Source organism: Struthio camelus, chromosome 2 (assembly GCF_040807025.1).
Source record: "Struthio camelus isolate bStrCam1 chromosome 2, bStrCam1.hap1, whole genome shotgun sequence".
Lineage (NCBI taxonomy): Eukaryota > Metazoa > Chordata > Aves > Struthioniformes > Struthionidae > Struthio > Struthio camelus.
In genome coordinates this window covers 46,267,611-46,287,124 of record NC_090943.1, presented here as the reverse complement: position 1 = coordinate 46,287,124, position 19,514 = coordinate 46,267,611, and the positions used below count along the sequence as shown (strand labels likewise).

At 38.9% G+C, this 19,514-nt stretch overlaps 1 protein-coding gene across 7 annotated transcripts in view; it reads right to left on the bottom strand.

Annotated features, from left to right (window-relative positions):
* The window catches only part of RBMS3 (RNA binding motif single stranded interacting protein 3), a 712,732-nt gene that overhangs the window by 479,758 nt on the left and 213,460 nt on the right, over positions 1-19,514 (bottom strand). For 5 of the 7 annotated variants that reach the window (XM_068935481.1, XM_068935482.1, XM_068935483.1 and 2 more), the window contains one exon: positions 18,568-18,741. In XM_068935481.1, the coding sequence (XP_068791582.1) occupies positions 18,568-18,741 (174 nt within the window). The remainder of the gene's footprint in view (positions 1-18,567; positions 18,742-19,514) is intronic. The other 2 variants (XM_068935488.1, XM_068935484.1) reach the window with 1 other exon arrangement.

The window sequence follows — 19,514 nt, the reverse complement described above, 5'->3', positions numbered from 1 at the left end:
AATCAGAGATCCAATTTGCCTCTACAAGTCTATTGCAAAAATAGTTTACTTGACCAGGTCAGATTTCACTTGACTTTGTACTTTGACTTTCAAAGTGAGAGATGAAAAGCATCTGCCAAAAAAAAAAAAAAAATCCCAAATGCTTACAGGGAGCTCCATGTGGGGAGCCCACCTTCACTCCTGCCTCGGGAAACCTGTATCTATGCACACAGGTTTAATGCGGTATCAGGATTGACAGATGTTACAAAACATAAGGAGGGCTAATAGGAAGCTTTACTCACATCATTTTGCTTCGCAGGAAGATGTTACAGAAAAAAAATGGGTGGGTGCATTTAGCAAGGTGGTAGGTAATATGAGATATGAGTTCCAGTCTCAATAATGTTCCTCATGTAATCTTAGTGAGCATCAGCTCGTAAACTGTACAGGAAATGTCCCCCCATTGATATAATGGGGATAACTGCTGATTCTTGCAGGGTGCTACAGAATCCTTTTATTAATTACTATTAAAACTGTAATTGACTACCGTAGGGTGGAACGTCAGAACTCCCGGCTCTGGTGCCTGTGCTTGTTTCAGCAGCCTGCATTGCCTGAAAGGAGGCAAAAGCAATTTGCAGATAAAAATATTGGTGGAAAATATATATCCTGCAACTATCAAAATAATTTCTAAACATTAATAAAAATAAATCCAAAAAAGCATTAAAGTAAGCAAAAGAAAGCAGTGAAAATATTTTCACGAAACCGAGCTGGGTGCCAAGAGGAGAAGAGTTAAAGGATGAATTCCAGCTTTGCAGAGCTCTGCAAGTGGGTGGTTGTGTTAAATATACTTTATTCCAGCATTTTTAAGCATTCTGAACGCTTCTAACAAAATAGTTAGAAATAAGTGCTATCCACAATTGACAGAACAAATGTAAGCACAGCAACCATACAAGCAATTATGTAAAATGTGTCTAGGGAATTTCCCTCCATCAGCTGAGGAAACACCACTGAAGGAAACCATATGGGGAACATAACATGAAAATATTTTAACTGTTGCATCAATAGGAAGAGTTTGAGGGTTTCCTGTGGAAAAATGCTCACTGATGCTATTCCCTAGAGATTATGCATGTCTCCTTTACCGATATTGTTATTTTCATATTCATATTATTTAAAAGAATATACAGAAATGAAAAGTGAATTTCCTAATTGCAGTCAGAAATATTCCAAACACTACTACTTATACATTCTGGAAGTGATGCAGCAAAGTATTATCAAGGCAGCTTGTTAAAATGAGTAGTGTTGCTACCTCTCCCTCCACTCATCCCAGAAAGCTATTTTATTATCACACAGTACTCGAGGAAAATTAAGGCTATTTTACAATTTTATTTATTGACTTTATCCAAAAAAAGTACTACCGAGACAAATAACTTTTTCCTCCACATTTTCAGGAAAAATATATTGAAATACTAAATACTGTAATAAAAGCCAACTCTCTGCAGGATTTGATTTTAAGAAATTTGGAGTCTTGAAAGGATTCATCAAAATATTCACTGGTGTTAATGTCTAAACTAATTAATCTCAGGAAGGCTTGTTGCTTTTCTCTCCTCAGGATCATTTGCTGTTACTGCTGCACAGCAGTCTCCCCTCTCTGATCCACATAATACAAGGGAAGCTCTATTTTTGGAGAAAACTTGGTGACCAAATTGCATAGCAAAAAACAGTTCATTTTAGGGCGTACACTCCAATTTACAGGCGTTCATCTTAAAATTTTTCACCGTTTGCTGAAGGCTTCGTTTGGGCTGGCAGATCTGTTGGTGACGATTCTTATTTTCTGCAGCCTCTGAAATGTCCACTCACTGGCAGCTAAAATCAGATATTTGGAAGAGCAGTCCTGGGAAGTAAGGGCTTGATTGAGTTACCTAAATATAGCTGCCTAGTGTCATTTGAGAGGCCCTCAAGTACCACCCGCAACCACACGGGCCCAGCAGATAGCACACAAAACCCATGGGTGAACCGTGTCCCTTTGCACCAGGAGGTGTAGGCTGGCAACGACGACCCGTACGGCATTTCAAATGGGGCGATGCACATGTTTAGAGTCATTTGGAAACTGAACACAAAGCGTTTGCTATTAGGATACTGGGGAGAATGCTGCTGTCTCAGCTTGCCTGGGCTTTATATCCCACCACCTTTGCCAGCCGGCACGGGAACTCCCAGCACTGCCTGGCGCCTTCCTACCGCACACAGGGCACCGCTGCCAGACCCCGCCGTGTCTGTCCCCTCACGCTGCCGTCCTACCTAGATTTCATATAGCAAAAAGGGAAAATCTAATGAAAAATCTAACGAAAATAGGTCACTTTTGTTTTGTTTTGTTTTGTTTTTTTGTGAAGGACCTTTTCCAGGCAACTGAGGGGAGGGTCTGTGTGTTTCCTCTGTCTTCATCTTATCACTGCTCAGAGGAAAGGCAGCTGCTTAAGGAACTGCACACACTAGCTGTTATTGTATCACGGGTTTTCCTTGGGGGTGTCCAAACCAGAATCCAGTCGTCCTTAATTTGTGAAATTTGACATGATTACAGGCTGGGGTGATAAGGTTTGTGTTTAGGGAGTTCTGATGGCATCTCTGAAGATTGTAATTCTTCATCCACCTATCTTTCTTGACAAGATTGTATAAAAGTGGAATAAAAAATTGCTTTATTCTTCTTTTCCACATTAAGCAGAAAATGGCTTTCTTGAGAGTATGCATTTGTACTAGGCTCAAGAAAACAGACCCCTGTGGAGCATGAAATGACACTGGGGAATATATTTTCCTCAACGTACTAGGTATTTTTCATCTGTCTGATATAGCTCTCCACCATCTCCCTCCCCTTTTTTTTTATTTTTAACAAAATTACGCAGTATCTTATATCAGCACTCATCCTTATATACTCTTTAACAAAGAAAATGAGTTCCAAAAGTGCAGAGGGACAAATAAGGCTTATCGTAATAAAAACAATCTGGTCTCAAAGAACTGAGCACTACTTGGAGGATGTTTTAAAAAATACAATGTTCACATAGCTTCCCAGCGCTCAAAATTTCACATTTACTCATGAAGGTGTAAAATATTCCCCATAAACCTGCTGAAATTACATGAAATCTAATAGTTTGGTGCCCAAGGCAGGGCTAATAAACTTTTGTTGTTTCAGCCCAACACTTTCACTGCCTGAATAAACAATATTCAACAACCACCATGGCTAAAGAGTGTACCGAATATCAAATCCCCCGTCTCTGACAAAATAACTCTCATAGAGGCCAATATTTATTCTGACTGGCATATATTTCCATTCATATCAACAGTTTGCTTTTATCAAATATAAACTGCTGTACAAGTGAATGGTCATATACTTTTACAATAGAAAAAATGCTTCCTAAATCATCTGTTTTCTGCATTAACCTGATCAGTTCAGCTGCAAATACATGGGTTAAGGTGATTATTAGTGATAGGACTAAGGTTATTCTGCCCACTGTCAGTATTAAATATTACATTCAGAAGAGCTAAGAACAGCTTGCTTAAAGAGCAGCTAAAATGGAACAAATATTTAAAACGAGTATGTAGTTAAGGAAGAAGAACGTGCATTGAAGTATTTCTCAGTCACAAACAGAGAAAAGCTGGTTGTTGAGTAAATGTAATGCATTTCCATAGTCGATGTAGACTGGTGGTGGCATGAGAGCCATGACAAAGGTCCATGGCAGTTGGAGACTCCCAAGGCAAATGTCCCCAAGTGGCACAGTCCTAGGGGCCTACACCCCACTTTGTTCTTGCTTCAATGGAGAGAGGCGCATGTCCCAAATTCAGCGGAGCTAAGCCCATGGAAAGCACAGTGAAAGACTTGGACCACATGAATATAGCCAGGGGTGTCTTGTTAGAGTTGATCCTGTTTTGGTACCTAAACCTTTACACATCTAGGCTTGAACATTTTATTTGCTTTGTAATTGTTGTTACAACAACAACATTCAGGAAAATGTCTTCAGCTTGACTGAGAAGCACATCACAATTGTTGCTGTCTTCATAGCACACTTTAAGAGAACCTTGTAGTTGGTTCAACTTTGGTAGATTGAAATGTACAAATATAAATATATTCGTACTCCATTTAAAACACCCAACATTTAGCAGTCCCAAATGGTTTAAGCAATTCCAGATACAAGAGATAAGACCTGAAGAATTTTAAAATGTACGTTAGCCTACTAGACAAGATTTTGAATAGAATTTAATGAATTACTTTTGAATTAAGAAGATCAAGTATTCCTTTATTTACATCTTATATCTTCAGCTTTGTGCTTAAATCTGTCATAACTCTACAGAGAAGAAAAACAGTTTAAGATGGATAGGAGAGAGAGAGTAGAAGATAAAATGGAGAAGTTTATGAACTGCTATCCATTTGCTACACTGTAAAAGAAACGTACACTCTTTCTACTAAAATGCTGTGGCACCCTGATGTGACAATCACTTCGGTAACATCTGGCAATTTCAGGCAGAGTTTCCTGAAGTATCAGATCTTTTGGTTTCTATATTAGTAACCCAAACCAACACTTTCCTGAAATCACTCTACCAGACTGAAACAATCCATACAGAGAGGTGAATTTTCAGAGGGATCTTGTAGATTTGACACCAGCAAAATGATGTGGCGCCAGAATTGCGAACATACATCTGGCAAACAGGTTCCTTAGTTTGCCTTGTGCTAAAAATTAAACACACAAAGAATTTGACAATTTTAATCTTCTGGTTATCTGAGAAACTAGACACCTATTCCTTATACTTAGATTCCCTGTCAGCATTCCTGAATTTCTTTCGCCTGACCCTGAGCAGCGAGAGACGCAGTCTGAGATCTATTGCAAAGCCGAATGTTTAAAGTTTATATCAATATACACGTGGGACGAAGGTAATTTACTCGGTGAAGGAAGTACCCTCTGCTACATTTAATCATGCTCAAGTACATGGGAAAGTGCCCTTATGGGCTGTTGTTTCTCCCTGCTTTTTTAACCAAACCATTGAGAAGCACTTTTCTCATGAAACACCTTAAACCCAAAGCCTAATTAAGCTACTAAAACACCATTAAAGCTGGTGAGCAGACATCTCCAGCCACTACAGTTTGCAATTAAATTTTGGGTGAGGCTGGGGGAAATCAATGTTATGTTCACCACTTAATGAGAACATAAACACCTCCACATTAAAAGATTATTTTCTTTAAGTCCCCACAGGTCAGCAGGGGATTCACTTCATTTGTGAAGGAACAAGTCATAGGAAAGAAAACAGAGGAAATGCAACAACAACTGTGCCTCATGTGTGACAGAGTATTTTCTCTTCTCCCATGATCTCAAGAGAAACCAAAGAGAGACAGAAGAAACCAGCATATATATGTGATTAAAGCAACAGAGGTCAAAATTCTAAGAGCAATTTTATCTCTATTTTACACCACAGAAACTAGGTTGATTTCGGTACATCAAGGCAATAGAAAAGACAGACTTAAACGTATGACAAAGTAGTCCATGTCCGAGTCAAACACCCTTCATTCACTTACTTCTGTTAACCAGACCACGGATGATTGCAAACAGGAACGTCTTTGCTGCAGCCAGCAGGAATACATCACCTCGGCTCATCCGAGGGCTTGGCCGAGTCTAGCTGCTACATCTAAAGAGCAAGTGTGTGTGTATATGCACATATCTATCTATCCATATTTTCTTTAAGAGGGGAAGAACAACAGTAAAATATCCACGGAGGCACTCAGCAAAGTAACACCCACCATTGGCTCTTCAGACTGACTGCAAGCTTCAGTACAAAAGTCCAATACACCGACAAGGAGTCTCATATGCAGCTACAGATCTGCTGATACCGCAGCCATCGCAGGACATCACTGTAATGGTAAGTACTTTGTAGAACAAACCTTCCCTTCCTGACAAAATTTGGACACTGTGCAAAGGAGGAAAATGGTTTCTCTGTCCAGCTGCAAAACTTGTGCAGAGACGCAGACACCTTTGGATCAGCATCTCATCTCTTTGTGACTGCTAGCCTTGTTTACATCTGCTTTTGCATTAAGTTTGCTTCACTTTAATTTAAAATCAGAAAGAAGTATTTTCAGTTTGGGTATAAGAAATTAGATATTTTTATTCCTCCAGATTTCTGACTTTTAAAAATGCATAAGTTCAGTTTAAAAAGCATTCCTTTTGCTGAAAAGACATCAGCGTTGGGTTTGGGTTTTTTTCCAGACTAAATTAATGTGGAGAAAAGAAAATTCCTTAAGAATGTTACAGGTAACATCTCAGATAGGTTTTACTGAAAAAGATATATTTATTATTTTTATAATTTTTCTCTTTTATAATTGACATGTTGTTTACGGACAATGTAGCTGTCTTCTCAAAAAAATAATTTAATTGGCACTTTTCCTTTTGCATGGGTTTATCTTCCACTCAGTAATGAGGAAAAAAACCCTCTTTTTTTGCCCTCCCTTATTTTAATACAGAAATATAGTTTTAATCATGCAAGCTGGTAAAGGCCCAGACAGACCAACACCGCTCTGCCATCAGCAACACCCCTACAGATGTCAACGAGACGAGCAAAAGGGTTTGTCTGCATTAAACAGAATTGGGTAGAGTCCTTCAAATTAATTAATTTCTTGTTATTCAGTTAACAAAATTTCAAAGCTGGTTGCCTTTTAAAAAGCGGAGTTATTGAAGAAGTCATGTGACTTAGCCTTAAAAAAAAAAGCTCTAATATGCTTGTTTTCTTTTATTGATGTTACGAGATTTTTTTTTTCTACTTCACTAACATTTCAAGAGAAACAAAGTGATTGTCATGTGGTACACTCAGTCCTGCAACAGCAGCACAGCTGCTATTCCCAGGCTCTGGGCATTTTTTAGACTTACACAGCAGTCTGTATTTTCTCTGAAGGGAATGATGCATCTTACCATAAGCAGATATAGTTTCCATATTCAGTTTGCCAATTGCACTGTACTTGGCTGCAAGAACAAACTGAATGCTTTTGCCCTTTTCATATCAAACTAACTCCTCTGGTGCAAGAAAAGAGAAGAAAAAAGCTACAGCAGAGAATCACAGAGTCACTCCATTTTGCAAGAGCCAAAATGACCAACTATCTGCTTCAGACACCCTCTGCTGGAAAGCATCAAGTTTATAGCTCTGCTCCCAAATTAAATGATCATACGTAAGGGGGGAAAAAAAAAAGTTGTATGTTCACCTGCCTTAAAGGCATTCATTTCTATTCTATTTATAATTTTCTTATATTTAGGGATAGGAAAAGTTTCGGTGGTGCAATTATTTTATTACAACATAGGTGGGAAAAGTACATCTGACTTATTTGATCAGGAAGCAACAAAAATGTTTCTATTCAAAATTCTGTGGAAACTTATCTTTAGGCCTAGACAAAACCTGGTAAGTTATAGCCAGAAAGGGGCAAGTATCAAATCTATCAGCAAGTAAAAATAAGGAACTGCTATAAAAAGTCTTAGCTACAATACAGAAACCAGGAACTGACTTATTTTCTCTACTGGAGAGAAGATCTTGAAACTTGAACATAATATCTTTAAAATAAATCTGTTCATTTTGTCTAATTTCCAAGCAACAGGTATGCTGTGGTACAGCCGTTCTGCAGTTGTAAGGGACCACAGCTTGACACCGTTAATTTACCCAGCACAAATTTTTATTCTGTAAACAGATCTCCTCCATCATTCATCTATTAAGTGTCTATGAAATGTATTCACTCTGGGCTAAAACCTGTTAGTATTCAGAGAGAGGAACTTAGCTCAGCCATGGGCAGGAGAGCTCTTTAAGGACAGAAGAACTTCCTTTCTTCAGGAGGGAATTCTGTGCTACATTTCTGAAGTCCTGACCCCTATTTTAATCAAGGTTAAAAAAAAAAAAAAGTAAAGGATCTAATAATGACAGATCTACTAGCGCTTACTAGCGCTGCCTTAAAATCTACATCCCAATGAACTAGCTAGAGAACCTTCACAAATACTTTTCCTCATGTAGCAGTGCCAAGAGATTTTGTCCTTAAAAGATTGAAAAGCCAATTCTAGCAAGCCTCAATCTATAATTAATTAATTTACTTTTCTACTCCCAAATAAAGTATTAAGATAAACAGCCTGATGTGGTACCAAGCATTGTTCACCACATGCTCTCCTTGACTATGCCAGAGCTTTCAAAATCCGGTTTGACCCACATAATGTACTGTATGTGGGGCAGTGAATTACATTCCTTTCCAAGAGACCACACTGAATTACAATTTCTTTCCCAGGACTCGGAGGTGAATAATTGCACCTGTCCTCCTTAAGCAGACAAAAGACACTAAGTAGCAGCCAAAGAGAAAGAAAGATTTAAAAAGAAAATCACTTTATAGTTTGGTAGGAAAACAACTCAATCCAACCTTTCATCCAGCTGTATGTGTTATGAAGATTTCTACTAGTGCAGCTTCTGAAGAAAGGGAAGCTTGAATCATATAAGAGTACCCTAATAACAAAGCAAAAATTGAGGTGATAGCTAGGATTTAAAAAATGCCTAATTTTAAAATAAATCATGAACAATACATACAAATAAGCTACACATCTAAGTGTTTGTGGGCAGATCTCCTCATTTACATGATACATGTGAAGAAACAAAATAGAAATTACGACAGAGAAACAAAATAAAAAAAATTTTTTTTTTTTGCAAAAGCACAAGAGATGCAGTAGTAGAGCTTAGAACAGGATAGAAATGAGTATGCTAGAACAGATCACAGTCTAGATCTCCTGACAATCACCACACTGTTTGTGACCACGCTGCACATGAAGGCCAGCTTTTGCTCTTACTGTCTGCAAGCACTTGGCAGAGAAATCAGCAGCAGCTATGGGTTTCATTAGAGCCATGCTGGCAAACATCCAAGAAAAGGTCATCACCAGGACAGAAGGACAGTCTCAAACAGATTTGGCTCTGGTTCCAGGAGCTTTCTACCATCAGATCATGCCAAAAGGCTGCTGCTTAAAAAGATGAGAAAAAGAGAATGAAAATACTCTGAAGAATCTCTACAAAGACCTCTGCACTATTTCCAGGCCCTTTCTATTCTTTATTCTTACACGGAATATGCCTGCATACCCAAGGAAGATGCACATTTGCATAGAATGAAAGGACCGAATGGAATATATTCGGTTCCTCGCAGAACCAGAGATATCCTATTTGGCAAAATCCAGGCAGTCCATCTTGAAACTATAAAGAGAAATACCATGTAAAACTGTACAAAAACATTGACACCCCTAAATAAAAGAAAAACAAAGAAACAAAGGAGCGATGCGTTAAGAGACGTGCTCTTGCAGGAAGGAAGCATGCCTCTTTTTCCCAAAAACGCAACTGTCAGTATTTAACATCCTTAATCAGAACCTGACATAGCACAGAAGACGGACACTGATCAAAAGCAAAGAACATAAATAACCAGACCTTTCAGCTAGAAGTTCTGGTCCTCAGGAAACACCTCCATCACTCATAGTTACAGATTGTTAGAACAAAATTAAATACTATCTAGTATATACTTGGAAACATACAGAAATACAACATGGTTTGTTCGATAAGGCACCAACTTGGAATTCAAGAAAACCAAAGGTTATCACCCACTATTTTCTGTAAACTGCTGCATAACCTTGGATAAGATATTTTTCCTCAGTGCCCCTGCTTTCCTTCCTACCTTCTGTCACATCTAATTCCATGCTATGGGACAAAGACTGTCTTTTACAGTATGTTTGTACAAATTTGAGGTCAGAGTCATCATCCAGGAAAAAGCCTACATGGAACAACTCATCACAGTACCATAAGTAGCAGGAAAAAAAAAAACTGGTTTCCTGTGGATTTCTGTGTTTCCCCTTCTCAATAACTCCAGCTCCTTCCTTCATATCTCCAGCGGGAACACCTTCCACACAATGCTTCCAGTCTCCCCATCATCTGGGAAGTCCTCCCACAGTAACCTTGATCTTGAAACTAGCCAAAAGTACACAACTGTACTAGAAAACAGACCCAAGACAGATACACAGATCACGTTATCTCCTAAGTTTCTTTCTTTCCTTTTTTGTCTTTCCTTTTTTTTTTTTTTAATAAAGGAAACTGCTAATAAAAGCAAAGGCAAGCATTTCAGCAGAGGTAGCAAAGGTCAAAATTCAGTTTGTTTAGCAAATTAATCACAACCATGAGGGGAATGCTAGGATTTTGATTCATTTTAGATCGCATGCTCTCTAGGTGTCTTAACTGCTGATAGAACTTCTGCCAGAAAACAGCAAGAGACAAGTGATCTTTGGTCAGCATTTGGGTTTCCAGTAAAAATTTTTAATTTGCTAACGGTAAAAATCATAAAATTTCATCAAAAGAACATTTCAATTTTGACAAATCAGCGTTTCCCATGAACACGCATTCCCTCCCAGCTCCTTTTGTAAACAGAAGCTGCTGTTCACAGTGCTGCTGAATATCATCCCATTATAAACAAAAGGTCTTTGGCATGTGGAAGCAGGCAGATTTAAACGCAGAAGGAAAATTGTCATCCCCTATGCCTTCACTGAATTCAGTGGTTTTATTTTAAATCCAATTAAAATTAAGAGAGAAAAAAAAGACTCCATCAGCAAAATTATTTAAAGCAGTATTTCTTCAGATCAGTCTAAAAATCGTCACCCTTGGGGACTGCAATACAACAAGGAAATCTCCTGAGCACATTAATTATTTAAAATGAAAGCAACACAGTTGCTGGCCTTCTGAAATGATCAATCTTTCAAAAAGCATCAGGTGTCTCTAAAACATGTGACAGGTTGGCAGTCTGTAGCATCCACTCCCGAGCTTAATACCAGGATTTTCACTGGAGCCTGGAGGAGCTCATCACCTTACTAACAACTCCTAAAGACAACCTGTCTGGCTCACTGAAAATGTAATGGAGAAGCTGCAAAATAGAACCAGGGACCTACTATTTGCTAAATTAAAGCAGAAAACCAAAACAAACATTTGAAGCACTGTTATACATATATAGACACACATAAATGCGGACACATACATGTGTGCACGCACAGACGTGTGCACAAATATATGTATATAGATAAATTTGTAGTCATAAATGATAGATATTTACTAAGATCTGTATTTATTGCCTCCTACAAGTCTATCTCTCAGCGTAAATGTAAGGAATTTCCTTCCCTTCTTTCAAAAAAGAAAGAAAGAAAAGCAGCATCTGGTTTGTATTTTTCAAATCTATTCAAACAATACCTTCTTTCGGCATGTATCTGCTTGGGTCAGTATTCTTCCGCAAGGATAAAAGCCTAGAATCAGCAAGACAATTCCTATATAGACTTGGCTTGTAAACAAAAAGTTCTCACGTTCAGAAAGGCAGACCTTGTTAGCGCTAGGAGGTGGTCAGAACGCTTTCAGCCGTATGTAATTTACTAATACTGTGGATATATTTTTGGCTGTTGCAAACATTTCATTCAAATTTACCACATAGAAGTCTTTCTTATTAAAAATAATTTTCATTTGTTTCATTTGAAATTACAAAAGTGCACAAATATTACATATAGAGGGGTTTTATTTTTTAATATTAATACTTAAAAAAAAATTATGTCCTATAAACTCTTTTTATTGAAAATTTGAAAATTTTTGCTTAAAATACAAGCTTGGGACACTTAAAGCTATGAAAGAAAAGATGCTTTAACACATATTAATCACAACATGAATTCCTCTTTTGAAAAAGAGTAACAAGATATATTATATGTGATGTGTAAATAAATACTTGATATAGGCAAAAATAATAATAAAAAAAAATAACATTCACACACAAAAATCAGAACTGAGAAACAAAACGCCTCCAAAACTCAAGGTTGGCTGGAACTTCATCATTTCCCCAGACCTTTTGAAAAACACTTGTTGCGTGTCAGCTAGAGCACGGCATATTGCCAATGCTCCTCATGAATGTTTTGGGACTTTGGGTCGGGGCCGTGAGGTGCTGCTGCCAGGTGGCAGGTCACCCTGCACCTTGCAGGAGCTAGGACCCTTCCTGCATCTCTGGCCAGGAGAGGCAACGGCTGCCTCATTGCCCTGCCGGAGCAGGCACAGCATTTCTGACCGGGTCGGTCAGCTTCAAATCCCAACTGCCATCAAATATGCTAGATACCTCAAAGGCTGAATGTAAAACACATTAGTAAGTTTTTTTTTTTTTTTTTGAAAAGGCCTGGCCAAGTTTTAATGGGCTGTCACACACGAATGACTATGAAAGCACTACAGTGAACTGAGCTGATAAGCTGATCTGATCAGAATTAACTGCATGCGATTGCTGCTTTGAAAAGCTGGCCTAGAGAGGCGGTATTGAAAGCAATCTCACAAGTCACTGGTACCACTTGCCTCAACTATAAGTAAGCACAGATGGTGAGAAAAGTTAATTAAGAGACATATTTGTTTAGGGGTTTGCAATTTCCACCCCTCTTCCCCCAAAGAAGCCTAGCCACAGTGAAAATGTGTTTTACATTTGCAACCTAATAAGTTCATGTTTTTGAGGCTCTGTTCCTGTAGATGGAAGTAATAGATAAACAGAATAAATAATTTATGTCAGCAGTTAGCATATGGATTTGCACTTGATCACAAAGCTACTCTTTGCACCTGATAGCCACAGTGACTTGTCAATTAAAGATAGTCCTTTCTCCACAATTTTTCATTTACTTTCCTCCTACCTGGCAGCAGAGCTTTTCTCTTATATCACAATTTACACCCTACAACAGAGATGCTATTCTTTTCATTTTTCCTTTAACGACTGCTTCTTTCATTTTCTTGCTTTCTTGCTTCTTGCAGTGTTGCATAAGTTTTGCTATCAGCAAGTATAAAGACTAGCTTCTGACGACAAAGCTTTGCCTCTTGGCTAGAGACTCTCCTCTGCCCCTCTGTCCAGCCCACAGCTCAGCTTTCCCCAGACTCACCAGCAGGCTTTTAAAGCTGTGGCTGAGGCAATGCTCTGTAACGCGGTCACCAGGTTTTGCTGATCAAAACATGTCTTATACTTTATATACTGCAGTATATAAAATGTCATGTAACAGACATTTTGCTCAATGGTCCTTCAACAGTATATGAGCCTTCTTTGGACCATATCCATTTTTTTACCTGTCTCCTGCTGACAGGGGCTATTATAACAGCAATGGCTGGCAGCATCAAAGACATGCTGGCTGGAGAATGGCAGGGCTCAATTTCACATGAAAGGCCCTTGAAGGTAAGAAAGGGTTAAGGTTAAAGACAGATAAAACAGATTTGAGAACTTAAAGTGAAACAGAGGGGCTCTTGGAGAGACATTTCCAATTTACGCATACTGTACTATTTATTTCCTTTCCCATCATTGCTGATTATAAGGACGTGCATGTGTAAAAGGAAGTTTCTTCATCTCTAATCAGACCTGCTCTATTCCATGAATCCACAATCCACCGTTCGTGACGTTACAAAATGAAGCAGGCAGGAGGCTCAAGGCAGATCAGAAAGTGACAGCTTCCATGATCTTGGAAATTAGTGATGATAGAGGACAGTATTATACTGCAGAACTGTTCAGCTCTTAACTCCATCTCATTCTCTAAAAAGAGGTGCAACAAAATACTCATTTGAAATACCTTGATATAAAACATTTAAAATGGAGTGCTGAACTGTTACATTTCTAGAGAAATAAAGGGCTGTTCTGTATAGGATTCCAGTCCTATATGTATTGAACACTGCCTGGATTTAAGGAAATTTGCTTCTTAAAACCTTATCTTTTCATTACAGAGAACGGTCACATAATTTAAAGTCTATCATCAGAATTCAGCATGTATCAGTATACTACTTCTGCCAGTCTTCTTTCTGCGCTATGGATCTGACTTTGAGTAGGATATCCCACTTCTTACAAGAATTTGATCCCTAAGTAGCTTTACGTTTCAGATGACATGACCACATTAGAAGACTAGAAATCTACACCAAGACCAACCCTGCACTGAGAATAGCCTTCTTACGTCCTTCCACAAGGATTTTAACCAAGTGTGCATATGTATAAATATACATTATATGTACATATAAATATCTATGCACGTGCAAAAGGATATACGCAAACTTAGTAATTGCATCTCTCATTCTCAGGTCGTCCCTAAACATTGTATTATCTAATCAGATTAAAAGGATAAGTTTTCTAATGTAATAAATCTATAAAACTAATTATTAAAGTAAATCACTAAGGGCTCAGGACAGATGAGAATTCAATTTGTGATAACGACTGAAGAACACAGTTTACATAAATGCATTACTGCTGTACAATATTACAGTCCTACAGAGCCCATCATCAAGAATGAGGGTTACCTACTTGTGACTGGAAAGTTTTGAGATGGACTCTGCACAGTCCCATTCATGGCAAGCGGGACCTTTCATTAGTGTTGCACACTATGCCTGCCTTGCTCCCTTACTGCTCTCTTTATCTCAGGGTCCACAACATGAAAATGTAAAAGGAGAAATAGCTCCTTCAACTGGGTCTTAAGTTTCCTCCAATGATTCCTGAGATTAAGGATCTGAGATCCTATTAGGACTTAGAAGTAAGTGAAAGCAGGGCAAAAGTGTCTCAAAGAGCTCTACATCACTTTTCTTCAACTCTGCTTTGCACAATCCCACTAACAGTATAATATCAGAAGCAGTAACGCATTTGAAGTTACCAGAAAGAAGTCCCAGTGGAACAGGGACAGAAGCATCACGAAAGCAAATCGATCACCTGATCCACATAAGCATCTCCGATATAACAGTTTAACAAGCATTATCTGTAGAACTCTAAATAATAACTTTCCAGATTTACCCAATTGTGCTTTGAAGGCTGCCACTGATTTAGCAGAGAGTGACCAGATTCTGTTAGAGTGCACAATGGATGCTGGTGGAAGGACTTATATGTTGTACATCTAGATGAAGTTTGCAAAGACATCACACATGCTATGGAGATACGTGCACATGAAGCAATTAACACATGAAATTAAATGCATCCTCCCAAGGGCTTACAACAAAGGCTTCAAAGCAACTAAGTCTACAATGGTTTTGGATTCTCCATCAAAGAATATCATATTGACAACTTCTTTCACAAGGAATGATTAACTTTTACATTAGCTATTGTGGCAGGTGCCTGTGACTACTAGATGAACATTCAAGATGGACATAAGAGACTCTCGCACAGTTTCAACTGTAACAGTCAAAAGCAAACCAGGTACTCGTGATGGATCTGGTTTTTTTGCTCACTTTACCGATGTACTTCTTTAAAATTACAGAGCACTAGGTGGTCATTTCTTAGAATTTATTCGCTGGCATGGGGATAACCCAGGATTATTTCAACTCTTATCTTCCTTGTTTATTTTATGTGAAGAAAATTCAAGAGAAAAGCGTATCAGGTGGCTAGGTGTCTGTCTCCTCCTATTCTGAGCAATCCATGCTGTATGTTTCTGGTTGTAAGCCTATTTGTACAAATGTGAGGTGAATTGCTAGCCTCAGATACCAGAAACAAGTGTTAATATACTTTGCAAGGGCCATCTACCAAGTTGTTGCTCATATTAATATACGCCAATCCTACCAGGTATCCTGCCTCCTGGTACAGCTAGGAGAAGTTAGCATCACCTTGTTTGTTCAAAAACTAAATTACACTGTTGACTGTGATGATGTACGGTCTTTTTTTTCCTTGGACAATTCCAAGAGGTGAAAACATACTCTGTTTAAACAAACTTCCCATTCTAGTCTTTCCTAGGTAGAAAGACTGCTTTTAATGAATGATTGCTGCAGGACGGATAAGAGTTGCAGAGCGTGCTCTCAGACAGAAAACCACCTTTGGCTCAGACACATTTCTTATGACCAGCCAGAGACATATGGGTCTCTTAGCACTATACTTTGTATGATATTTTTTCTTTCATTTAGAAAAAAAAATGAAACATGGGACTTTTTTTGGAGTTACATTTGGCTCAATTAACATGATTCTTTTTTGTGTCCTACAGCTTTCCTCTGAATCAAAGCAGAAAAATGCAAAACTTTTCTCTTGGTTCTCTCTCCAGGGACTAATATCTTTAAGTACTTGAAGGCCAGATCCAACTCCCTGACATTTGCCTGCCTTGAACTTGCGAAGCCCTCATAAGTTTGTTAGCCTCCAAAGCATCAAGAAACTACAATGATCTTTATAGATACATTACACATGGGAGGTTTTGCAACAAAGGCTTCATGCAGCAGTAAAACCTACAGCTTCTTCTGGGTGAACCTATGTCAGATGAAGGCACATTAAATCCTCTGAAGTATACTAAATATCCAATTGAGCATGCAACAGTGGAAAGTTTCATGCATAAAGGAGCTCCTCCATATCCAGCTTTTATTGGTGTCATTTGCCATAGAAGTGAACCCAGGCTAAATGAATCCAAGTTAGAAACAGGAATCAGACTAATATTTAACTTTATCACATACACTGTGACAGATATTCAAGCCACTGTTAAGGCAATGTTTTCTCTTGGAAACTCGACAGCCAGCTGAAGCTGCAGGAAGGAGGAGCTGAGCATGCTGCAGTGCCTTGCCTCAGTTCCTGTGTACCGCCTCACCCTCCAAATGTGCAGAAATAGGGAAATGCAGAAGTATGTGACCGTGGTGGTAGGCACTGCTGTGACAGCTAACTTGTTACAGCTTCCTATCATCAGCCTAGGAAATCAGTCCTGCCACCTGCTGAATAGCACCACAGCAAAGCTTCTGAGATAAGCTGTCAGCCATGACAAACACCAAGTTTACTAAACAGTCGAACCAGGGGCACTGAGGGCAGGAGTAATCCAAGACTTCAGTTCAGTTATCCACCTTGTACTTACCCACTTGGTCTAGGCTTTTCTCATCCGCACACCAGTTGACGCAACTCCAGCTATTCTGAATCTCCACCTACCCAACAGTCAGCTAAATTGACCTTCAGATTGAAATCTCCTTTCCAATGACCACACAAGGGTGCTCAGCGAGCACAAACAGCATACAGGTAAAGCTTTTCTAGTTAAGCTGCCAACTTTAGCCTAAACAAAGCAAAGAGGAACTGTAGCACTAACCTAAAAAGACTCTGGCACCTTGACTGACATTTTAATTCATAAGGATACAAAGAGGCCTCCATTTTAAAATCATCTTACAGGAAGTATAGCATTCTTCTTGTAAGCCCTTTTGCTTTGTTTAGTAGTGTCAAAGTTTGACACAAAGTGGATAATGTTTATTTTAAATTATCAGAGCCAAGGAGCAGTTAAAGACTTGAACACCCACAGTTTATTAAGTTAAATTAAGCTGCACAGGGACAGTCATTCTAAACCAGAAAAACGTCCGTGCCCTTCTGATGCCAAATGTCTTTCCTCCTCCCTCCTCCCCGAAACAGTTTTTATAATTTTCAGTGACACCATAATGAAATTGAGATAACAGCAGAATCCATAGAGATGTTTAGTTCAGTCTGAGATCTTACCACCTCAGAAAAGAGATAAGATTTTACAATTTATTCCCCTCCTTCATTACAATTATCATGTTAATACTTCAGATAATTCCTAACCCAAACTTCTAGCCCAAAGTCTGTTTGTAGATAAGATACTAGATCTAATCAAATCACTGAGATTTTGCAGAGACTGCAGAGCACAATTTCCCCTCTGTAGTAATAGCTGCACGTTCCCCCATTTTCCTACTGGAATTCACTATAGGATGACAAAACTTCATTATATACACATGACAGGGGGCAAAGATAGTACGTCCTTTAAGAAGTTCTAAGAAAATCCCAAGCGACATTCAAATGCAAACATTACAACAACAAAGTGTGGAGTGGGGAAAAAGGGAAGATTGCTTACACTAATGAGGTCTTCCCCAGTTAACTCTCTAAACCTCCAAAGTCTTTCTTTCACCTACCAAAGGGCTCTGCTATAAGGCAGTCTGCTGCGTGAACACGAAAAACCATCAGCCTGCAGCTATGACCCTTTTATGGTTGTCAAATTAAAAAACACAGGATCTATGAGGCTCCCCACCTCCCGCCATTATTTTTGGGCACCAGTTCATGCAAATTACAGAGGACCAATAGGCTTAGCCTAGCAACAAAACACTGCGTGTTCACTACTGACAATGATAATAAATTAGTAAATATCAATAAGTCTAATGCTAAGAAGAGATGCTTTCCTTCACTGACTCATCCGTACAACTTAAAATTTATGAAACAGACAGAACACTTCATGCATCTAACAACAAACCTCACTGAAAACAGAAGAGAAGCCATCCGATACCGCGCGCCCACCCACGTCCCCGACAGTGAAACCAAGGCACATAACGGTAATGTCATAGTAGGATTTATTTAGCCCTGCCAAATGTATAAAAAAAAAAAAAGTGTATTTCTACTGAGGCATACATAAGACTTTCACATCTGCTTAGGTTTTAGGCTCACTCCAATGTTTTCTGGCGTTACAGTTGATCCATGTGAGGACAAGCCCTGCTGAGGGCCAGGGCACAGGGGGAGCGCCGGCCAAGCGGTCAGACCCCGAAGCCCAGCCGCCTTCCAGAGCGTCATTCACACCATCATTGAGGTAACCACAGAAAAGGGTCATTACTTACAGCAGGGTGTCCAGCACAGTAGGTGTAGCTGGCGTGGGACTGGTAGTGCAAGCTCGCTCTGGGAAAGGTGTACGTGCTCCAGGCAGGCGGGCTGCTATTCCACTGGGAGCTAAAGCCAGGGCTCATGGTCACTCGCGATTTACTGTTTTGGTACGTTCTCACTGTGGAGCTGGACTATCGGAAAAGAAAGAAACGCAACGTAAAAATACCTTTGAGAGTAGAAAACAAACAATCCAGCTACGCATTAACATTGTGCATATACATACTGTCACGCTGCCTGGAACAAACTGGAATATTTCCAGTAAGGAACTGGGAAAAGCACAAACTGATTCCTTTAAATTAGATACCAGTGAAAAAGTCACATGTTGTAATACCCAAAAGTAAGGCTGAATGACTGCTGTACTTCAGGCTGGGATGTAAATCAAACGGACAATGCAAAGGTAGCAGGGATAAGGGGAGGTCTTGGAAAAAATATGCAGGGAGCAATCTCACAGGATTTATAGCTCAAACTTCCATCTTTATTCATTATTATGAAGTGAGTATTGATATTTACCGTGCTGCTGATCAGCTAAGCCAATTTCACAGTAAATGGCAATTTAGTGCCAACGTTTAGAAGGGATTTCAGGACTTCAGGAAACCTATCTGTTGGCTAGGTAAGGCCAAAGCTTTACAAATCTATGCTTACATTGCAAATATGTAACTCTCAAAACAGTCTATTAAATTTTCTGAACTTTCTGAATTACTGAAATTGTAAAACAATTATTATATATCCAAAACTGTTCTTTTTAAAGCATTAACCCCACAGTGACCTTACTAACACTACAGTGAAAGCTCTTGAATATGAGCACAAATAATATTTCTTAGAAATGCTTATAAACGGCGCTGCTAGTAAATTGATGCTATCGATTTCGAAAGCTGTATTCGCAAGAATGACGCTTCATTTATTT